This window comes from Astatotilapia calliptera, chromosome 20, assembly GCF_964374335.1.
Source record: "Astatotilapia calliptera chromosome 20, fAstCal68.1, whole genome shotgun sequence".
NCBI lineage: Eukaryota > Metazoa > Chordata > Actinopteri > Cichliformes > Cichlidae > Astatotilapia > Astatotilapia calliptera.
The window spans coordinates 7,179,561-7,203,882 of record NC_137441.1 but is presented as its reverse complement, the minus strand read 5'-3'; the positions used below and the strand labels follow the sequence as shown (position 1 = coordinate 7,203,882).

The following is a 24,322-nucleotide window of genomic DNA, read 5'->3' as shown; positions in this document are numbered from 1 at the left end:
TTTCCGGTCAGCCCTTTCAAAGTAAAAGGATTGATTTGGGGGTATGAGGAGTGTGGTATAAAAACTTAAGTAGCGGTCCCGTGTGAAAAGGTGTTTGCTCCCTAAACCTTATAACTGTTTCTGCCACTCCTAACAGCAAGAATTGGGTTTGTTTTTCGTATTATTATTCTGCTGTAAGCCAAGTGTGCTTGAGGTTTAGCGTATAAACTGATGAACATTCGGAATTCATGGTTTCAACTATTACAGCAAGTTGTCCAGACCATCAAATTACCACCACCATATTTGTCTGCTTGACTTTATATGAAAGGCCATGTTGGTTTTACACTAGATGTAACGGAAAGCTTGAATGTAACAGAATATTTCCCCAGAAGGATCATTAATTACTTTTTCACATAGAAATTACGTAGGTTTCAGGTGTGGAGAGTTTTTTAAAATCATCATTTAAAAACTGCATTGTGGATTTACTTAGGTTATCTTTGTCTAGAATTTGACTGATGATATTAAAAAAAAACAAAAACAAATAAAATATATCATTAAAAAAACATTTAATTGTTTATACAATGTACGTTTTCACAGCACTGTACATTGATAGCTCACAGATTCAGAAAAAAATGGAAAATAAGTTTAAAAAAAAGCAAAATATTAAAAAAAAATCTTTAAACACTTAAAATTAATCAATAAATTAAAAGTTAGCTTATAGACAAAACTTTAAAAAACTAAAAGAAACTGATACATAGCCCATGCAATAGATACAATTTTAAAAACAACTAAACACATACTAAAATGTAACATTTTTAGCTTTTGAGTATAATTAAATGACTAGAACAACAACAGATAAACAGTTGTACAAAAAAAATTACAAAATAACTGACAGTAATGCTAAAAGTAACATTAAAATACTAACAAAGGTTTATCTTAAAAGTGGAAATAGTGCTAGATATAAGTAATCAGTGGTCTATTTTAGTGGTCTAAAACAGAAAATATTAAAATTTAATAGATATTTAGAGTAAAGATAATTAATTTTTAAAAAAAGTAAAGCATAAAGGTTAGTTAAATGAAATTACTGTCAATATTGTAAACAAGAAGTAAATGCCAGGGAGCTAAGCTGAAAATTGAAATTAATATCTCAAAGCTTCAAGTTAGGCATCTTGAATTTACTAAGCCAAAAATGGAAAATATGAAAAATTGAAGAACCTAATGTCACCTTAAGATCTATGTGTGTGTGCGTGTGTGTGTGTGTGTGTGTGTGTGTGTGTGTGTGTGTGTGTGTGTGTGTGTGTGTGTGTGTGTGGTAAAATTAAAGCTATAAAAAGCACAAAACACACAAGAACCATAAAAACCATAAACCATAAAACCTTACACATGTTTTACTATTTGCTCCAAACTGCCAAACGTTATTTATTTATTTATTTATTTATTTATTTTTATTTTATGTTGAGCGTAAGACTTTTTCCTTTTATTTTGAATTAAGGATCACGTATTTCCTGGACTGATTTTGTCGTCTGCTGTTGAGCTTGGTGCTTCTTGGCTGCAACTTCCTGCTACGTCTTCGCACAAAAGGCAGGAAGTGAGATGTCACTGGTAAATGTTTGTATTTCACGCCGCTACCTCTAGATGGCACTGCTTTAAAATGTAAAATTGGCAAACAAATGAAACGGCAGTCTAAAATTTTAAGTTAAAAAAAAAATAAAGTATGTGGTATGCACTCATGAGCTAACATGTTATTTATTAGAAACAATCTGGCAGGGTTGAATTCCTTTTTGATGAATGATTGTAGAAATACCCAGACCAGTAATTTATTCACATCAGCCATGATTATTTAGTGAAACATGCAATTTCTACTCCTTTCCTCTGGGAGTATTCAAAGAATTGAACACCAACACTGAGTAAAACAAACAGGTATGTACTGCAGTCTAGATTTCTGTCCCTGGCATACTTTCAAACAACAGATTACACAAGATAATGTCTTAAGGTCACAAAAAGGTGCATGAATTAGTTTTTACTTCTAGCTTGGAGCTTTGGTAAATCAGGCCTGTATTGAGGCATAGACAACTTTGTACACATCCCATAACTTGTCTGCCAAGAAGCTCTTCAGAAGTGAGATAAAACAGAGCTGAATCAGCTGAGGCTGCCAATTGAGAGAGTCAAAAGAGACGTGGAGAGAGGGAGAGAGAGAGAGAGAGAGAGAGAGATAGAGAGAGAGAGACAGAGAGAGAGAAGGACAGGGGGAGGGAGAATGGGTGATGATAAAACTCCACTGTGAGCCCTCCTGTAAGCTCAGTCAGAAAGCAAAGGAGCAGCTGGGACCAGAGAGGTAGGGAGTGCAGTGGAGCAAGAAAAAAAGAGACCCACCGGGCACCAAATCTCTGCACATGGACTTGTTGGGACAGTCAGTAGGCAGCACCTGAGTGACCACTTTAAGGAGAAAATAAGGCCGGCTAAGATCAATACAGGACTTCAACTGTCTTCTCTTTGGCATCCCCATGGATGCACGCAGATTGATCTGAATGCTGATCTGCATCTTTTGATCTGAGCCCAACTTCTGTGGATATTGCAGCTTTTTCCAGCTACCACACCAGTCTGCTGGAGCCTGGACTCTATTGTTGAGTTTAAGAAGCAGCGGGGGAGAGCGAGGGAAAAGAGAATATTGCCATCCATCTCTAAGTCCCTACAGCCCACCCTCAGCTTTGGACGCCCCTCCTCTCAGCCTCTTCTTTTGACCCCCTGTGCCCTCCACAACACCCCAACCCAACCCCCTTCAGCACCTCCACCCCCCCCAACAGAGCAGAAAGCGTGAAAAATCTCACTAATGGGTTTATTTGCTGTCAGATCTCCACAGATCTGTCATTCCCTTGGACCATTCTGCTTGACACATTTCATAGTTGAGTAAGCCTCCTGGAAGTCTGGCTAGACTTAGCAGTGCCCCTGCAAACGCTGGGCTGGCTCAGAGCTCATCAAGAGGGGAGCAGCAGTCAGTCTGACAGTCTCTTGGACAGGGAGTCCCTGAAGCTGCATTCCTCCAGTCTCTTGTGTTTGTAAGCCTCGTGGGCATCTTCAGCTTGCGTCCAACCACACGACTGGTCCTTTTCCAGAAGATTCGGGTTGTTTCTGCAGGGATTCAGGTGCTGATTGAAAGACTGTGAAGATGTGGTGTGGGGCTATGCCTCTGGCCGTAGTGGCTGTGGTGTTCTGGACCCAGTGTGTCCTTCTAGATGGAGTGGATGCCAAGAAGGAGAGGAAGAGGCCAAAGGAGCCCACTCCACAGCACACAGAGACGTACAACACAACTCTATCCAACAGTGAAGAAGTTGGTGGGACCATCAAGGTATTAAATTCCAATGCAATTTCTTTTTAATATATATTTAGGACTTCAGATTAGTTTAAGGTTGCCTTGCAGATATGTGACATATACCTGTCAGCACAGGCTGTATAGAAATAGATAAATAAAGTGTGGCAAAGGTCGGGGCAGGTGTGCCCTGCCAGGTCAGGCCTCATACAGTTTGACGGACCAAAATGTGTGAAGCTCTAAATAGATGACTTCCCAAGGCATGCCAGGAATGTGGACATCTAAAGGGTGATCAATGCGTCAATTAGTGTGCGCTGCGGGTGCCTGCCTCCAGTGTTTCAGCTTATGTGAACAATTCAGGGTGCAGTAAAGCGAGATGAGGTATTTACAAACCTCTCAACACAAGAACAGTGTTTTTATTAGAAATGAATCCCGCTTACATAACAACATTGCTGCGGTACACTTCCATTTTCAGGAGCAACAGTCGGCCCTTGACTCTGTTATTTATTGGTTTATTGCTGGTGTTGCATATTTGTGAAACTTTCCAACAGGCTATTTGTTTTGCTTTCAGCCCACCCATTATGTTGGCATTCTCATGTAACTCTCACTGCCCTATATACCAGCCAGTCTCGCGGTAACCTCCACTCCTTTCCCCCCTCTTCTAGAAACCACACAGTGAGGTCTTCTTTGTGTCTCTAAGAACACTTTGTAGGTGGTTGTGGCCTGGCGCTGTTTATTTGACTTGGTTCGCCCAGTAAAAACAACAGCTATGAAGGATGACCTTGTGTCAGCCCTGAATCTTGCTGAAGATTGCACCCCATCGGGATCTCGCTGGTCTGCCTCGTCCCACAGGGAGCAGGGTGTCCTCACAAACACTGCTGCTCTTGGATTGCCTTGTAGGCAGTGATGTGACTCCTGGGAAAGTTAGCTGGAGAGGTATTATAGTACCTGTGGTGATGTTTTTCCCAGCCCATTGACGCTGTCATTCACAGGCCTACCCCGACTCCGCTGTGTCTGGGACATCCGATAGGGGCGGTGTGGCCCTGAAAACTGGGGCAGCATGCCGTGTAAGCCCCTCACAAAGCCCCATAGAAAGGGCCCTGAAAGGGAACACCTCTGTGAGGATTATCCCCCTTTGCCTCCCTCTCTAACATTCTTTTCATCTCATCTCCCACAATCACAGGGTAATGGCATAATCATTCTTAAGACGCAGTGTTATGCCCGACAGTGTCTTTGCCAAACACTGTCACCTCTGATAGAACCTGAGATTTAAGCGTGACATCTGTGGAAGAGGTTGCATTGAAGGTTGCATTTGTCAGTGCCACTCTTTCTGGGTTTCTTTTGGCGGGTATAGAGAAAAAAAAAAAAGCATGCCACACATCATGAAAAGTGGTAAACTTGCTTGTCTTGGGTAGTTTGTTAGTTTATCCTATTACACATCTGTTAGGGCTCAGAGAAAACAGCACGTCCATTGGAGCTGTCTTGGCAAGCAATTTGTATTCTCAAACAAGCCAAACATTTACACTCCAAATTTACATTTTTTCCCCCTTGTGCCCAGTGGAAACAGTTCTTATGATGGCATTCGTTTTCTATCTGACCAATCCTGTGTGTGGGCTGCTGGCAGTGGGCAGTCAAACCCTGCATTCCTCTGGAGATTTTCCATTTGAAAGTGATCACAACAGTGAGGTGTGGAGCTACGCTGTGAGAGGAATTTTTTTAATGAGATGATGAACATTTCAAACAACCGTGATCTCTGCGAGCCGTCACGTCTCAGAGGTTTAGTACAGTGCGTTAAAAGTACAAGGCTTATTGTGCACCCTGCTCTAAAGATGAGAGGAATCTGTCATTGCCGAGCGCAGTGAAGGATCTGTGATGACTGTAATGGAGGGAGTCAAGTCAAACATCACGCCTGGCGTGTTGAGTAATGGCTGGGTTTAGCCTGAGGTGAGGGTTTTTGTTTCCTCTCTCTCATCTGTAGTGATGATTAATACAGCGGCGTGTGGGACCTTTTGGATCAACCCACACATTGAGACAAAACTGAGTCCCTCAGGAAACAAGGCCACTGTGAGAGCACACACCTCCCACCGTTGGTGTGAAGAGTCCACAGTAAACTCTAGTTTCAGCCTGTCAGACAGTCAAAAAGGTTATGCTTATTTAACCTAATGGAGTCATAAAACAGAGGGAAAAAGAAACAAATAACAAACACTGTTTTGCGTTACATCTGAACTTCGGCAGTAAAATAAACCACACTGTTGTGTTTTCACCTCCCAGACACAGAGCGGCTGTTTTATTTGGATTTTGTCTGCAGCTTCAGGTTGATGCTGGATTTATATAAAAATCCCTTAATCTTGCCTGATTCTTATCATGAGTTGGTCATGTTTCTGTAACTGCTATATCCAGAACTTCAGCAGTAAATTCATCAACTGTGGCTTAAACAAAAACCAACTGCAGAGGTCATTAATCATGGCAGGATTTTACTGAGAACCGATAATGTAGATGCATATACAGCGCACTCCGATATGAGTGAGGAAGAGGCAAAGTATTGTATATAGTGTATACGTATATAGTGCTATGTATTTCTTCAGGTTTGATTAGCTGATTTATTATCCATCCATGCATCCATCCATGCATCCATTCATTCTCTGCTGCTTATCTGGGTTTGATTTGTGGGGACAGCACTCTCAGCAGAGAAGCTCAAACTTCCCTCACCCCAGCCACCTTCTCCAGCTCATTCAGGGGGACACCGAGACATTCCCAAGCGGGTCCTGAGTCTGCCTCAAATTTCCAGGGGGCATCCTAGTCAGATGTCCAAACACCCTCAATTGGCTCTTTTCGATGTGGAGGAGCAACCACTCTACTTATTTTTTATTGTACCTTGAATATAATGACTACCCGGGTCAATGTTAGCTTGTGTTAATGCTAGCTAGAAACCGAGGACACACTGGAGGGATTATATCTCTCAGCGGGCTTGGGAATGTCTTGATGTTCCCTCGGATGAGCTGGGAGAAGTGGCTGGGGAGAGGGAGGTCTGGGCTTGTCTACCTAGACTGCTGCCCCAACGACCGAAAACTGGATAAAGGGCAGAACATTGCCGGATTGCTCCTTGGACAGATTCAGTTTTGCTAAATTTGGACTCTTTTCTTGCATTCAAGTGACTTGTAAATTAGTCACCAGGAGCGTTCCTAGTATGTGGTTATATAACATAGTCCAGAACAGTATTGGAATCATGTAAAAAGAGGAAGATCTCATGAGTTTTTACTGTGAAGTGGCAAACTGTGATCTGTGATGGCACAGCATAGGTAATGCTTTTCAACAGCTCATTTTACCTACCACAGGGAAAATGAGCACTCACTTCCAATTTCAAAGCTATAATTTGTACACAAAACAGATGTGACACAACGATCAAAGTGTCTTTCAGCTTAGATTGCTTTTTATATGAAGAGGAAGCTGAGATTGTCTTGAGCATAAACACAAATTTATTCACTTTCTCTCGTATGCTAGAAGTGCAACTTTGTTGGGACAACAAAGAGGCAGTTAGAAAAAAGCTCAGGACATATTATGAGAAGAATGTTTGACCTTATCATTAAATAATAACTACATTTAATTTACACTTCCAAATATGCCCCTGTGTGATAGAGTAATTATGTTTTGCACACTGTGTTTGCCAATTGAGTAATAACACAGTGTGCAGAGAGCCGAGTCAACCTTGCATGCTTAACTGTATTTACCTCTTCAGTGATAAATCTTCGAATCAATCTGTGTCTGTGAAGCGCAGCGGTGGGGAACACGTGGGCGGATGCATGACAACTGAGATGCACGCAGGTTAGCAGGATCCCCTCGTCCCACACAGCCTGGGGATCCCTGCCTTCTGGGGCGGTGTTGGCCCAGCGTAAGGCACTTCCACCCATGCATGGATGACTGCACAGGGAGCAGTGCAGGGATGTAAAAACAAGGGATTAGAGATGACTCTTAATCATCCTGTCCAACCTTAAACCTGCATGCGGAACACTTTTATCATCAGCAAAATGTTTCATGTTGTCGAGTGTGTACGAGCAGGTAGAAAAACAGATAAGGCAGAAGTGAAAATAAGATAAGTTTTTTTGTACGCACACGGAAGAATTCAGGAGCTGCCTGCAGAAGAGTAGAGTTTCAGTATCTGGTTGCAGCCCCAGAGACATGTTTTAACAGTTGTGTTTGTGTTTTTGGTGGCACGCTGCCCCAGGGAAATATTTCCCATTTTATTGCTTCAAATAAATTCTACTTAATTTTCCCCAAACTACATGACAAACACATTTAAAGCGTCGTACGAAAAGATTTATTTGTGCAGGCCCAGGTCGGTCTTCTGTGGATAATAAAATCTTATAGGCTTCTGCGAATGATCAACAATCATCACAACTGATCCACTAATTGATCCAAAAGCTCTAAACTCACCATGCTGCGGGTTAATAAAACCATCTATCTTCACTCTTATGGTAAGACATGGATGCCAGGCACAAGCAGTGGAAAATGATTTGGTGTATTTGCTCAAATAATAAGTACTGCACAATATTTAAGCACTTTCACTTCAGTATTTGAAGTTTGTTTGCTTCGTACTCAACTTTATTCGGTTTAAGAAGCAACTATTGTGCTTTTTACTTCACTCTGTTAAAGATTTTGAACATGAAGCAGTAAAAACTACCAATTTGAAAAAGGAATAGAAAAGAATAAAGATATTTTAAAAATTGCTCTCATGCAAAATGAACACTTACTTTTTGATGAAATCAGAAAAGTTGCCTCTTTCTCATTTCTCTATAAATAACTAATGCATCAGCTTTAACACTTACATAATGGTAACACACACACTGAAAACATGTATTTTTATTCTTAATCCTAAAACACTGACAAGCTTTACTTAACAATATTATGAAATAAATAAAATAAATTACAGGATTTCTTTCTCTCTGCCATTTAGAGCTGGGTCGCTTAGCTCAAGCTGATGACCACAGACAGGAAGCACAGCTAGCCAGGCTTTTGATTTTGTCTTGTTTTATAATACAAGATCAAATTATGCATTAATGAATGAGCTTTAGAGTTGCTTGCAGATAAACTTTTGTATCTTAAGACACAGCAATGTTAGCTGTTTCTCTGTTTCCCAGTTTTATGCTAAGCCAAACTATAGCTACCAAATTTCGATAAATAAATAACCTATAAACAAATGAACTAAAAGTTCTCTTTTTAGGCAAAATATTGAATGCAAGCATTTTACTTATAAGATGTAAACTTTTGTATTGTTACTTTTGTGCAATGTACCAGTACCACAGGCAGCAAAACAGAACCATAGCATGACACTACCTCCACCCTAAGTGCCTGCTGCTGTAGTATTCTTAGGTTTAAAAACTTCCCCTTAACTCCTCCCATCAAACCTCTTGTGATTGTGGCCAAATCGGTCAGTTTCTGTGTGGGTGACCAAATTTCAGGTCAAACCTGAAGGTGTTCATTTTGGAGCAGGGCCTGCTTATTTAGTCGGCATCTTCTCATTCCACGATGATAAAAAACTGGCTTCACTGTTGATCATGACGCTGGTGTTCCGGTGTGTTCCAATTCATGGCAGGCTTGAGGCCTTGGTGGTTCCTGGATTGTTCCTGAATATCCTGACCAATTTCCTCTTATCTGAGGGTGACAGTTTGGGTTTTCTTCCAGTCCTTGGCAAAGTGGTGGCACATTAGAATAACTTGTACTCACCTAGGATTTGAAGTTGCTTAGACTTTCCTATTATTCTAAGAACAAACAAAACAGAACAGCTTTTAGTACCAGTTTGTTTTTCTGCACATTCAGATGTCTGTTTAGAGAAATTAGACTAAACATAGTCAAGTGGTTTTTGTTCCTACACTGCGAAAAAATAAACTATTGGTCAGTCCAACGAGTGCTGTCAAACACATCTTTTTTATGCCGGTGAAGAAAAAGTACCAGTTGTAGTCAATCATGGTCAATAATGAAAAAGGTTATAGGCCTTGCCTTGTCGTATTAAAAGACTTTATAGAACCTTCATTACCACTAAGTGAGTGTATGAATATTAGATTAGGGAACACCACAAAGTCAAAATTGTGCAACAATTCCTCTATTTAAAAGTCATTAAAGATGAATGCTCTATAATCATTCCACTCTAGAAGAAGAGGAGCCCCATCCAGCCTCTTCCACTTATACTTATCAGAGTCGCAGAGGGGCTGTAGCCTATCCCAGCTGCCATCGAGCGAAAGGGAGGGTACAATCTTACGCTGGCCAGAGAGACATACAACGATTTGCACTCACATTTACACCTTTAGAATCACAGATTAACCGAACCCAAACCTGCAGGGAGAACATCAGGTTGAGGCCCTGGACAGATACTGGAGTTGAAGTCAGGACCTTCTTGCTGTGAGGCAACAGAGCGAACACTGCTAACGACTGCATCACCGTGCTGGCCAAGAACTGCTCAAATTAAAATCCCCAAATGACCATGCATTCATGCTTGTACAACTACAAGTTGAAATTAAGCTCCAGAGATAGTAGCAGGGGGAAACAAGGTAACTTGTTTAATCTGTGCAGAAAACTCAGAAGAGTGAATTGTATTGTTTTTTTGCATAACAAATAAGATATAGTCATAAGTCGTTTGTGAACTTTAAAATCGCTGAGATGGATTTGATATTTTCTCTGCCAGAAACAATTAAAATCATAATTTAATGGATTAAATTAACATCCATCCATAGATATTAGACTTTACATTCTTAAGATGAGAGTCTGAGTAATGAGACGTGATTTAGAGCCCCATCATCGACCAGGGTAAACACTGTCTAAAAGATTTAACGTTTCCCACCTTCAGACAGAATACCTGACACATTCTCATGGTCTGCGTTGGAAAGGCGTGTGCGCATACCCGCTGAGAGACGAGGCCACTTTGAGGCACTCACACATCAGCGGTGATCAAAGCCAGAGCCCCGGTGTTCTTCATCAACTCTACGACGTATACCTGGATCCCCTCCCTGTTTGTTCGTCACCTATACGTGCTGATACTGAGCTATGCAAAGGAATCTATAGTTTACTTTACAGCATAGCAGCGAGTGAGGGATTCAAGGCCTTTCGACAGGTTCTTCTTTGTCATACAGCAATATGGTTTTCATGTCTGCATGTGTGGAGTCTTTGAAGTTCTCGGTTGAGACATACACCCAGCTGCATGCAATGAATCAGACAATTTTTGGCAAGTGATGCACTTTACTGACAGTAGAAACAGACACAAAGAGAGCACAGTATATTTTATAGAAAAAAGTTTCTAAAGTTGATGATTAAATTATTTATACAGTGATTTGCAGTTATATTTTAGCTTAGAAATGAAGGTTATAATTACCGTGGTCAAAGCCTTTCTTCTTTGAGCACAGAAAATCCTTCAGGGCAAGGGTTTAATGGTTTAATTGCAATGGTGTGTATTAAAGAGGATGCCAAGCTCAGAGCATGGCTGATTTCCTGGCAATGATAAGAGGTGTAATTACCGGGCACATGTGTGGGCCAAATTAACAGTTTTATATCTTTGACACTGACCAAGAACAAATGTTAAGTGTTTACTTTTTCTCAGTTGAGAGCCTGCCGGTCCGCCTCATCATCTCATTGTGGGTCTGTTTCAGATTGTACTGAGTTGTCTACAGTTCCAGCATCAGCATGTTGATTTATAGTATTTATTCAAGCTCACAGAGCTGGTATGTTACATTAATATTGTTTTGTTGTTGAGAGTTTGACAGATTTATAAATCAAACTTACAGCCAGCAGGTGGCTAACATAGCATAGTATATAGACTGGAAAGATTTAATCTGGCTCTATCAGAAAGTCCAGGACCTGTTAAGCTCAGTTATATTTGTTTTTTTAAGCACCGGAGCCTCTCCAGCTGTCATAAGGTGACAAGTGGGGTACACCCTAGACTGGTTACCAGTCTACTGGAGGGCAGCGATGAAATAATTTATAGAAATCATGTTTTTTGTTTGTTTGCTTTTTGTTAAATTAAAAGAAAATACTGTGGGGACTGGATGGATGTTAGGAGATGATGGCATAAATCTGTCACTGTCAGTGCGACTGACGGCTGCCCCCTCCAACCTGAGTGTGTTCTTGCTAGAGGTTGCTTCCTGTTAAAAGGGAGTTTTTCCTTCCCACTGTTGCCAGGGGCATGCTGTCTTTCTCTCTTGCGCGTCTCTCCATTATAGTAGGATCTTCACCTGACAATATAAAGTTCCTTGGGAGGATTGTTTGTGATTTGCTTCATATTTTATATAGATGAAGCAGAATTGAACCGAGACTTGCGTCCTATTTTTGGATTCTTTTTTATCCCTCTAAGGTCAACGTAAGGTTTGTTTTCACTTTTCAGTCTAGGAATAAAACCATTTGTTTAGGTGCAGAATAATCTCTATAAACAGACATCCAAATATGAGCATGTTTGTTAGTCTGTATTAGGTTCGAGTAATAGCCACCAGTCACATTTGAGCAGCCTGTAGTTGAGTAAAGGTAAAATCTGGATACAGAGCACGGAAGGCCGTTGCCTATTGTCTGTAAACAATTTAGGTTTTCATTTGTTTTTACATCTCTATTCATTCAGAGCCCCAAAATATTTGAGACTAGCTGATTGGTTCCAATACTGGGCTCAGATACTAAAACTGCCTGAACCATGCACATTGAAAATAATGTGACACGTTCATAGGTTCATAGGTCTTGATGAATAATGATGCAGGAAAATGCTCTGTTCTACTCATGTTGGACCATCACATCCTCATTGAAAGGCTGAAAAATTGGGTTGGTGTATCTGGAACTGCATTAGAGTGGTTCTCCTCTTATCTCCATCACCAATCCTTTTCTGTGGCAGTCTCCGATTTTAGGTCATCCTCTACCTCCCTCACTTATGGTGTCCCTCAAGGGTCAGTTTTGGGGCCTTTATTGTTTTTAATATATCTTCTCCCCCTCCAGCATATAATAGGCTCTTTTGAGGACATTTCTTATCACTGTTATGCTGATGATATTCAGTTGTTCTTTTATGCCCGAGGATTTATCTAAGCTTCAGCGTCTGAATGATTGCTTAGATTTAATCAAACGTTGGATGGCTGCAAATTTCCTCCAACTCAACGAGGGGAAAACTGAAGTCCTCGTATGCGCCCCTGATAGGTTTCTATCGCAGATAGTGAAAGCTCTCGGTCCTCTCTCACTCTATGTTAAATCCTCTATCAGGAATTTAGGTGTCACCTTTGACTCGAGTCTCACATTGGATGGGCATGTGAAATCTCTGGTTCGGGCTTGTTTTTATCATTTAAGAAATGTGGCTAAGCTAAGCCCGATTTTATCTTGCTCTGAACTGGAGATTGCTATACATGCATTTATTTCGTCACGCTTGGATTATTGCAATTCGCTGTTTATGTGTCTAAGCAAAGGTTCTGTGGATCGTCTGCAGGTTGTGCAAAACGCTGCAGCTAGGCTTTTGACAAAATCCTCCAAGTACTCACATGTGACACCATTGTTATCTCAGTTACACTGGCTTCCTGTTAAATTTAGAGTCAATTTTAAGATCCTGGTCTTGACCTACAGAGCTGTGCACAGATTGGCACCAGCCTACATCTTTGATCTGCTACAGCCCTATGTCCCTAGCAGGTCTTTGAGGTCATCTGATCAGGGCTTACTTGCTTTAAAAAATACTAAGAGGAGGACTAAGGGTGACAGAGCTTTTGCCACTGTGGCCCCGAGACTGTGGAACTCTCTCCCCCAAACATTAAGAACTGTGGACTCAGTAGCTGTTTTTAAAAAACAACTCAAAACTCACCTTTTTAAAACTGCTTTTGGTTAATTTTTTGCCTGTTTTATTTTCTCTTTTTAAATCTTTTCATGACTTGTAATCTTATGTGCAGCACTTTGTGATTCTGTCTTGAAAGGTGCTATATAAATAAAAATGTATTTATTTATTTATTTATTTATTTATGAGCTGGCATTGAATCAGTGAGCTTGAGAGCTGCTGGATTTTCTTACTTTTGAAGTGTTGGATTAACTGTTTCCCTCTGTTTTCAGTCTTCGTGCTAAAAGAAACTAACAAGCCAGTGGTGTTTGCTTCATATTTAGGAGATGGAAATAAAAGTAGTATCAATCTCGTTATCTATATTTTAGCAAAAAAAGCACACTTTGTTAAACATTTGCTTAAAAGCTTATAGTATTGTTATGTTAACGAATATCATAAAATAACTTGGCCTCCAGTTTTTTGGAAACCGTACTGAGTGAGTAGTGTAAAGGTATTCTTGCCCAAATCAATCCCTTTTATCTGTCTTCCAAGCCTCAAAATCGCAACAAAAACAAAGATCAGTTTGACATGCAACGCCTGTTAAGTGGTTTATTTTGCCTGATGTCAGAGAAAAGAGAAAATCAGAGAGTGAAAAGCGGTGTGTGTGTGTGCTGCAAATCCCCAAACATGAAACAGTTTTTTATTCCAGCCTAACAAAAAGACACACAAGGATTTACTCTGTTGCGGTGGAACAAGATGCAAGTCTTTAACGGTGAAGAAAGGGGCATGTTGGTTTAGCAGATAAGTGATCCGTGTCCCGCTGCCAAACCTAAACAAATTCCATTTCAGACAGCTCACCTTCATGGCTTGTCTTTATCTCCTCTTCCATCTCAGCTGAAGACTCTTGACATTTGGGGAAGGGTTAGGGTAAGTTTGTGAGCTTGCTGTGATTGGAAGTCATTCAGCCTCACATTTTATAGCAAAATGAAAACAAGCAAGTTGTAGCACTACGTATAAAAACGTTTCATCCAGAGGACTTCCCCCCGTGAGATCTCACTCACCTAAACAGCAGTTTCTTACTAATTAGTTATCTGAGAACATACACCCTGATTGGAAAACACACAACCCTTTGTTTATATACTATATTCATGCCATCTTACTTATTAAATTTTCCATCATTAGATCTAATGAGCAGTATTAATAAAAAAATACTGGTTTGTCTTTTAGTGAGGGGGAAAGTGTTGGCCACTTTGACATGTTGTTATAAACTACAGTAATTGAGGCTTGCGGTCCACAGAATCGACATTACACATAGACAGGCAGACTCATTTTTCACCAGGGTGCTCATGGAAATTTTCATGTGCTGAAAAGAAAAAAAAACCAACTACTCTTAACAAAGTTTGTTTACATTCATTCCAGCCTGTTGGGCAAAATAAGAAGTGACGTGGCACACGAGTGAATTATCTGGAATGAAAAAATAAGCACAAGGTAAAGCTTTCGGAGGACGATGGTGACTGATGGGCAGTTGAGAAGCGTTGCAGTTGACTGAGCAAGAGAGACAGAAAGAAAGACATTTCCCTGTTTGACCAAAATTACTATAAAATATATGATTATTATATAAATTGAATAAACTTTTTAAAGGTTTGTCTGACTTGAAATCTTGACGGAGGGCGTGCGTGGATTGCAATCATGACGTTATGAGTCGACACTCATGTTGCGCTAATAATTTATACAGACTTCTGTTCTGGTGCAGGGTTCTGATCACCAGAGGGTGGATCCACTGGGATCATGGATGGACTTTGTGAAACGACCCGTTGGAAACTTTCCTGGAAAATGTCGCAAACGCAAACGACCACTGGTAAACCCAGAAGATAGGCTATTTGTCCCACAGTTATTCAAAAATGTTCACTTTAAGCCATTTTATGTACAAACTTTTTATGCTAAGTTGGATACATGATTATTTTTTGTGTCTCTGTCTTCCATTAGCCAGGCCCACCCGGTCCTCCAGGTCCTCCAGGTCCCCAGGGTCCTCCTGGCTCTCCTGGGGCTCAAGTAACTCAGGAAGTTCTCCTGCAGGAGTTCAAAGAGATGATTAAAGGTAGAAGCCTGTTGATTTTTTGTCCCAATTCATTTATTCTCCTTTATTGGATACAAGGTTGTTCTTTTCTTCATCTTACAGTTATACACCTTTTTTAAAATTACAATATAATCCTGAGAGAATAGTTAAAAAAAATCCAATTGAGTCACTGTGTGCTGGGCATGTTCTATCAGAGGCTACAGAGAGGCGAACAGCAGCCTTGGACAGACAAATCAGCCCCAGCCAGCTACCTACAACCATCCTCACCCTGGAGGGGATGACCTCGTACCGCAGAATAGAAGAAGCTTTCCACTGCAAGCTCAAGGGACCTGTAGTGGTCGACAAGAAGACTCTGGTGGAGCTCCAGAACTTTCAGACAGTAAGTTTGTTTGAAGCCGAGTAAATGTTTATGAATCGGTCCAGCTTTGTTCCCTGCTTGCGGCTGAAAAACTAAAGTTTTGGCTAACCATCCTCTGCAGGGTTTCACATTTTGTTTCTCTGTCGTAACCCTGAAAGAGTAAGTGTTTGCTAATCACTGCTTACTTTGCATGTGGGAGAATTATGAGGGGATCATCCCCTCACTGGTAACTGGCACTGGCAAAGCATGCAGTGCCACTCCAAGACTCAGACTGCCTCTTTGGTCAAAAATATCAGCTTTTTCTATTCTACACATCACTCTCTGGGCAGCTTACAAAAGGCACTCTGTCTCAGACTTGGAATAAAGTGGGGAGAGGACAGAAATAGACACTGTTTGAAACAGCATGCTGTAGTGGAAGAACTATGCCCAGTTAGGACTAGCTGACAAGGCTGGAGGAGGGTGCATTGGGCTCTGCACACTATTAAACATGCAAACACAGAGCTATGTTAGTGAAGACGTGTTACTATGGCTTTGGAAAGTTTTAATATTTTTGCAGAGTCAGAACTATAGAGGCACACAATGAGACAAAGGATAAAAATAAGGTCTGAGTCCAGGGGCCCTATTTATTAGAGATTCATGGTTTAGACTCCATGTGTTAAATGTGATATACTTTAACTCATGTGCTGCATGTGCTCAGGGATAACACATTTTGTGAATTTTGACACAATGTGTGCTCTTTTAAAAATTTCTAACATTTTTTAATGCAAATATTTGTACACACATAAAACAAAACAAAAAATCTATAGAAGCCACAAACAGCCGCCGATCAAACCTGTTTATGAGCAGCAGTCAATCAGAAGAACTTTGGTTTAAAGGGACGGTGGTCTTAAAGTAGAAGTGTCCTGTCTTCCTTTTCTCTCTCCAACCGATTGTGGCACATGGCCGCCCCTCCCTGAGCCTGGTGCTGTTGGATGTTTCTTCCTGTTAAAAGGGAGTTTTTCCTTCCCACTGTCACCAAAGTGCTTGCTCATAGAAGTTCATATGATGGTTGGGTTTTTCTCTCTATGTATTATTGTAGGGTCTACCGTAAAATATAAAGAACTTTGAGGTGACTGTTGTCGTGATTTGGCGCTATATAAGTAAAATTGAATTGAATTGAAAGTGCTACAAAAGCTTGTTTCAAACAATGAACTGGGGGGCTGCTGCACTAAGGTCCAGTGTAAGATAAATTATTTTGAACTGGGAATTATGCAGTAATCCAAAAATAAAATATGGAACTGTTGCATTAGAATGTAAATATTAATAATTACTAAACAGTGGTATATAAAGGGCGGGTAAAATAACCAATAGTCACTGCCAGTTAGGCATGTTTTAAATTCCTGCCAAAAAAGTGGATGGATCAATCCAGCCCATATGGGGAACACAGTTCACAGTCTATCAAGATGGCCGGGAGCAGTCCCCACTCCTACCAGCAATCTCCTATTTATCACTTTGATTTGCTATTCTCCTCCTGCCTGGTCCTCAGCGTTCCCATGCTACATCAGCATTTAGGTTTAGTAGCTGCATGTTTGTGTAACGAGTGAAAAATCCCTGGTTTGACCTGGGGAGGACGCACAAATTCCTTTGGGGTTGCATCAGGAAGAGTAAAGAAAAAAATCTGCCAAATCTAACATGTGTTGCTACCCATCGTGGCGACCCAATATGGATAAGGGAACAGGCGAAAATAGCTTATGCTCCTTCACATCAGTAAACCTCCATGTGAAAAATGGAACAGCCTTGTCTCATTAATGCCATAATCCATGCAACACCTTGTGCATAAATGAGCCATGGAAGCAGTTCTGTCATAACTGTGCCACAGTGATGAGAAAGGGCAGTGGCTGTAGGATTGTTTCTGCTAAAGTGCCCTGGAAGCACACACAGAAGACATACCGTACTTAGTGCTCTGTAGCTGGGCCTTTATTTTGTGGTCCTGTATACTGTTGCCATAAAACATATCCACTATCAATCTTTTTTTTCCTGTGCTTCCAGCCGCCTGCTAAAGGAGCTTTCCTCAGAGGGTCGGGAATGGACCAGTCGACTGGGAGGTTCACAGCTCCCATCACAGGGATCTACCAGTTCTCTGCTAATGTCCATATTGGTAAATCACAGTAACTTTCCTATAAAGCTTATTACTGTAATATAGCAAAGCCTTAAAGCCCCTGCTCACTAATAGACCACCCAGATGATTAGACCTCCACTAAGGAGTGAGGGCATGCTTCCATTCTCCTCTTCATGCTTTTGTTGGCTTTGTTAAAACAGTTAAACTTATCACAGTTTTGTGATAAGAAAAGAAGCCTTGATTCTAATCAAGTTCATACATACACACATTATTGAAACCTCTGTCACAGTCTGGCGAGGGCAGACTGTATGAATTGAAAAAGGACCCAAAACGCAGACGCCAAGGAACAGGGAACAGAACTTGAAATGTTAACAAAAGGCGAGCCGTTTAATAAGGCTAGTAGAAGAGGTACAAACAAAGGGCAAGGCAAACTGAAGCAAAATTAACACAAACCTAAACTGGGGAATCTAAACAAGCAATAAGAAAAACCTAGGCAAGAAACTTGGAAGCATGGCATGGGAAACATGGCGTGGACAACAGATGACCTGACAATCACACACTGAAAACAGAGGACTTAAATACACAGGAGGTGATTAGGGGAAGTGGAGACACATGAGGAAACAGCTGGCACACATGAACATAATGACGTCACAGTGGGAGAGTAAAACTGAACATGATGAACACAGAACACCAGACCTCTTCACAATAAAACGGGAAACATAATGAGACATAGACATGACAACCCGAACTTGACAACGTAAGACACAGACATGAAACGCATGAAGAGCAGGGGAGATTTAACATGGTTGGAAACACGAGGGGAAAATAATAACTAGAAACACTTAGGCATAATAATACAAACTTGATAACAAATAAACTTAGGAAACCTGATAAGCTTAAACATACACTATGAACATCAAAAGAACTGAAACTCAAAACACTGGGTCATAAGACCCAGGACCGTGACAACCTCGCTGAAGCAGAGACTCTCTGAGCAGCTTAGCAGAGAAGCAACTGTTTACAGAACACCCAAACAAGCTCTGTTTGTTTGACGAACCACTTCTCGTGCCATAAGAAGCTGCGATATGATTTTTCGTCCAGTGCAAATAAAAAGTAGCGTCTCATTCGTCTGACCACTTCATTGTCATCTTATCATCTTCTGATCCTTGAATGTTTGAAATCTGGCCCATTGTCGGACATGAAAAAAACGATCCTTGGCTTTGTATTATAGATGGGTTTTTAAGAATTGGTGTTAGCTTGTAATAAATGCGTCACCACTTCACCATTAATCCACCGTTTGTTTAATGTCTAAATTAGGAGTAGTGGGAAATGTTTGAGCTACAGTAAATAGTGTGGCTGAAACCGTAACACTAGACTAAACTGATGTATCATTGCAACTATAAATCCCTAAAAAGTTCATTTATAAAAGTTGATTTGAACCCTTACGTGTGGAAATCCAGTCATTTAATTGCCTGTTTATAATTAAGAAGGTGATTATAGTATATAGATATACATACTGTGAGGCCCATTTTCTTAACCATTTATCCAACTTAGGGTTGCAGAGCACGGGAGCCTTTCCCAGCTGTCATAGGTTGAAAGGCGGGGTGCATGTCAGTCTATCACTAACACTGAAGGCTATCGAAATTCAGTTTAAGATTTATACCTTTAAGACTCCTACATATAAAGGATAACTTAAATCTTGGTAATCCTTTATGCAATGATCCTTTTTTTTTATTGAAATGACATATTGCATCTGTTAAAAGAAAAAGAAATGGGGGTAAAATGTCAAAGGAAAAGATTAAAGTAACACGTTCAGAAGCAAAAATCACATCCCCACAAATTTACAATTTTTTTCTTGTAAAGTTTCCTTTTTTTCATAACCTTTGCACTTCAATCTTGAAATGTTAAGAGTTTTTTCTTGTTTCTAGTGTAGTTTTAGCCTTATTGACCTATGCTGTTTCGTCTTTGTCTTGTATTTTAGCCTGTTCTAACCTTATAGACTCTTTTTGATGTTTTAGCTACTTTTGTAACTCTTGCTGTCCTATCTTAATTGATCACTGACCATTTTACAGATCACAATGAGGTGAAGAGGAGCAAGAGCCAGCTTAAGGCCAGGGACAATATTCGGGTGTTGATCTGCATCGAATCCCTCTGCCACAGATACACGTATGTATCCTGTAAGGTTGTTAAATATCCTGAAGCTCAGTCTCCTACAGACTCACCCCCAAATCCCCTCAATTATGCACCTAATCTTTGAAACAATGTAGTTTTGGCACGTTAGTGAATAATATCGCCACCAATCACAAATAAAATCAATCTTGAGTAGGTTTCAATATTACTACAGTCATCCTTTGCATTCTTGAGATTCTTGTTTTGTCAATTTACGTTTGGCTTTTCTCCTCTCACAGTCATATTTTAGTGGTGTTTAATGCTTCCTTAACTTTCACCAGAAGTTACGAGCTGTAAAAGGGGTTGTCTGTTACACTTTGTGTGGAACCAGTTTGGCATTTCCTGTATAAAAACAGAGCAGGTCTCTAAAAGGAAATGTCCTCTCATTTAGAGGCCTTGTCCTTGTCGCCTAACTAATCTTTATAGACTCACCTTTGACACTGCAGGCAGCCTGTTACATACAACAGCACAGCAGAGAACTGCTCTAGTTTGGGATGTGCGAGGCAAATAACGAAGCATCAGATAGGGTGGGCCTGAAGGGCATTTATTTTATTTTATGTTTTTACAAAACCATACCAAATCCAAATTCTTTCCAGTATTTCAAAATTTCTATTTACATAAAGTCAGTGAAAGCTGTTGAAATGAATTGTTCCCTGAAGTCTCCCCTGGACTGTGCAGAGCTCCACAGCCTCCCTTTCAGTGTGGTACAATGAGGGGAATGCATAAATAATATTATTATGATGGGTTACTTAACCCAAAAGAGTGCTTGGCTTTTGCTTTTTTGAGCCAAAGCCCCAGCCAGTCTCGCCCTCCCACTCATGAAAATGCAGAGAATGTGAAATGAGGCTCATTGTGATGGCAGTTGGAGGGAAGGCCAATATGATTGATTTGCCATAAAAATTTATCATTTTCCACTAAACAGGAGCCAGTGCTCTCACTGTGTGGTTAAAGGCTGCAGCTATGTTACAGCCATCTGTGCAGCCTCTGAGAGTGCTCAGTTGCTCAAGGAAAAGTTTGACCTTTGGGTCAAACTCGTCTTTATGCTCTTTTCTTTCTGAGAGTCAAACAAGAAGATTGAGATTATTCAAACAACTGTATCATGGATTCTGAAGCTGCCACAAGAAGCTAGCTAAGACTTGAATAATACAGGCCTAAAGGCTGGACAGCAGCCATATGGCATGCGCAATTCACGAATGAAAAATACATATTTCCCAACCAGTTGGCGAGAAGATGCTGGAGGTTGGTGGCAACCCCTGGGGAAAAATGGTCACAAAGAGGTACATGGTGTGGCACCAAAAACCTGTTTGCGGTTGCTTTGTTTCCTAGCAGGTTGCTATGGTCACCAGTGTTTTGCATGAAGATGCCGACTTATCTGCAAATAATTGCCATTTACTCGCCAAGAGGTCGTGAAACTATGAAGAGTGCCTGCAGTCCAGAAACAAGGACTGTTCCCCTTCAAAGTAAAAGTTTCACTCTTTGCAATATTGACACAACTTTTACTTTGATGGTGAAGTTCTCAGTTTGCATCAGCTACTGGTTTGCCATGGAACGTGTGGCACATGGCAGCATTTTGAATACTATTAAAGAGTATTATGTGATCAGTGGAATCAAATGGCTCAAAAATACAGATCCAGGATTTGTATGGAGAATACATTTTGATTGTTTTCCAAGGTTTTTTTTTTTTGGTTTTTTTTTAGTTTGGAGCAGTTGATTTTCCTGACATTTTACCAATAGACCCCGCAAGCCAATGTGTAATAGGCATAAACAATCAACACATAGTTTCCCTGTTTACCGTTAAACTATGTCAAAGGAATAATTCCTCTCATCTAAAACTTGGCAGTAAAGTGAGCATGCATATTTGGCCAATGACTAACTATCTTTTTAATATAAGGCCTTTTACACTTGGATGAAGTTCATGGGGTTTTAAAGAATGCAGCTTTGACATGTTTGAAAATTACTCAGAAATGTTATTTTTTAATCTGATTGCAGTTCACTGGAGATGATCGTTGGCTTGGAAAGTAACAGCAAGATATTCACTGTCAGCGTGCAGGGACTGCTGGAGCTGCAGGTGATCTCAGGGACACACAAGAGTAAGACATAAAGTACTCTTCTACACTCTTTCTACATTTATTTTTATTTGTTTCTGCTCTGCAGGCTGGGCAGTACACCTCCATATTTGTGGATAACGCAGCCGGTGCTTCCATTACAATACAGAACGGTTCAGATTTCATGGGCATGCTGCTTGGTGTATAGCCTCAAACACGAGCAGGGCATCCTCCAAGCTGTCCACTGCTGCCTTTTATTTTTTTATTTTCTTTCAATGGACTGCTTATGAGCACCGCCACACAGGACCAAACCACAGGGGAGGCTTGAAGGAAGGATGTAAGGCTGACATTGACTTGACTGCTTGTCAGATGAAAGTCAGTGAAAGGACAGTGTGAAGCACTCATGGACTGAGTTTGTTTCTCACAGTGCACTTCCACCTCCCCCCCAGGAACTTGGACGCATGTTGCTTCACAGATAGAATAACCTGAAAATAAAATGGAGAATATGTTTGTTACAGTATATTTTTCATGGTTGTTGAAGACCTTTGCAGTAAACCAAGATTTTTTTAATGTTCTCTGTAGTGGTTGAAAGAGCTAGGGAACACAAAATAGTAAATTTGTGCATTTAATGTATATTGACATTCATGTTTTTGTCTTTTCTATCTATTGTCTAAACACTCATGAACTATAATTTTGTTGGATTAAAATCCAGTTTTATTATATTATATGGTACATAGACTCCTTGAGTACACTGGACAGTTAAAATATGCTCAGTAGACAGGCCTCATGTGGTATTGTATCATAACTGTTGCTGCATTTTTAGCCATTTTAGCATCAGTTAAGACTGAAATATTCAACGGTGAGAGGATGGATTAGTTGTATAGAGTCCCACAGACCCACAATCCCACAATCCCACAAATTTTGCTGATCCTCTGACTTTTCCTCTACAGCCAATACGTGATGCTTACATTTATCATTTTTGAGTTAAATATTTGAACAATAATGCAATGAAATTAACTGTTTGCTCCAGAATAAAATGTAAGCTAATTTCATCTGTGATTCCTGATCTTTTCAGATGGTAATTTGACTTGTCCCACAGTTTTGTTTATGGCATCATTTTAGTGCCAGTTATCAAATGCTAACATCCCCGTGGCTAAACGTCACCAATTTAATACCATGGACTGTATATAAAAAATGGATGTTTAAGAAATGAAAGTACTACAACGTACCTTAAACTGCATTCTATCGATGGCCAGCAGGGGGGCAACTTTTTTTTGTTTGTTGAAAAAGTAAGGAGGATTATGCAGCGTATTCTTATTTGCTGAAACGGGAATTCATACTACCAATTCCTAGTTCATGTCCATTTGTGCAGGTATATTGCTACACTGAGTGAAGGATTTTGTGTATGCTTGACTGGAGTCCTTGAGAAAAGCCATCAGCATGTAACAGATAAGCAGAATGCTGATTGGCTGAAAAAAGGAAAGGGAGTGAAGAAAGAGTAGGAATAGCAACCCCCCCCACTAAAGATCAAACATTGGCTGCAGTGGACACTTTTTATTGTTTGTAACATTTGTAACAGTTTCACTTCAACACTTTGTATGTTGTAACTTTGGTCTTCTCTGTGGTTGGCGGAAGGTCCAACAACAACAACACAAGCTGCCCTCTGGTGACAGCAAATAGCTAAAACATGTAGACAATGGTCTGCAACGCTCTGTGTGGTGACCAGTACACAACAATGCCAGTTGCTTAAGAACAACAGATTCATGTGCAGCATAGTCAGTTTCTATTGGTGATGGTAAAAACTTGACTGTCAAAATGAGTCTTTCGAAACCAGTGCCTGACTACATCCATATTTCATATACAGTCTGTGGTTGACACCTAGCCTTTTAGACTATAGAAAGAAGAGTTTTGCAAATACTGCTGAGCATTTTTATCTTCAACTTATCTGAGAGGGAAGAAGTTAAAAGTTTGTGATCTCATCCACCTTGTGTGGATACTCCTTTTCCACCACCTGGATATGTGTCCATATTGTTTGCGACAAATGCCAATAAATTATTAGTTTTTAATGTCATGTCACGAGCACCTTAGTACCACCATTGTCAGTCAAAGGCTCACTCTTTTTGCCATTTTTTATCTCACTCTCAAGCAGCCATTCTTCTGCTTCATGTTTACACCTGGAATGGTCAATGCAATACATTTATAGGTCAGTTAGTGTATAAGGAAATTAATATACTCCAGTTTCCCTGTAAAATATTGTGTTTTTACAGCTTTTTAAAGATTACGTAGAACAATGTTTGGATGAACTAAGATTTTTTTATACAGTCCCCTATGTTTTATCTTTTACAAACCTTAAATATTTTTATTGTATTTTATGTTTTTCTTGACAAATACATGTTTGTAATTTATCATAACTGATATATTAGTAAGTTTGGGAAGCATTGAAATTTGATATTTATGTTTGAGATCCACAGTTAATGCCATAATCTATACCACAGAATTAAAAGATAACTTTACTATTTTTTAATTAAAATATTCTGT

The 24,322-nt window shown here is 40.2% G+C and overlaps 1 protein-coding gene across 1 annotated transcript; it reads left to right on the top strand.

Annotated features, from left to right (window-relative positions):
* Window positions 1-2,279: 2,279 nt before the first annotated feature.
* On the top strand, window positions 2,280-22,836 carry c1qtnf12 (C1q and TNF related 12). The gene is made up of 8 exons (XM_026154574.2): window positions 2,280-3,325; window positions 14,791-14,895; window positions 15,024-15,135; window positions 15,309-15,493; window positions 17,501-17,609; window positions 19,643-19,736; window positions 21,729-21,807; window positions 21,894-22,836. The coding sequence occupies exons 1-8, from the start codon at window positions 3,146-3,148 to the stop codon at window positions 21,990-21,992; spliced, it is 963 nt and encodes a 320-aa protein (XP_026010359.1). The 5' UTR covers window positions 2,280-3,145; the 3' UTR covers window positions 21,993-22,836.
* Window positions 22,837-24,322: the final 1,486 nt, after the last annotated feature.

Excerpts from the sequence above, each read along its gene's own strand:
- c1qtnf12 (XM_026154574.2), top strand. The coding sequence starts at position 3,146 with ATGTGGTGTGGGGCTATGCCTCTGGCCGTAGTGGCTGTGGTGTTCTGG. Across the intron at positions 3,326-14,790 it reads AAGTTGGTGGGACCATCAAG|GGTTCTGATCACCAGAGGGT; the intron begins GTATTAAATTCC and ends GTTCTGGTGCAG. Across the intron at positions 17,610-19,642 it reads CTCTGCTAATGTCCATATTG|ATCACAATGAGGTGAAGAGG; the intron begins GTAAATCACAGT and ends ACCATTTTACAG.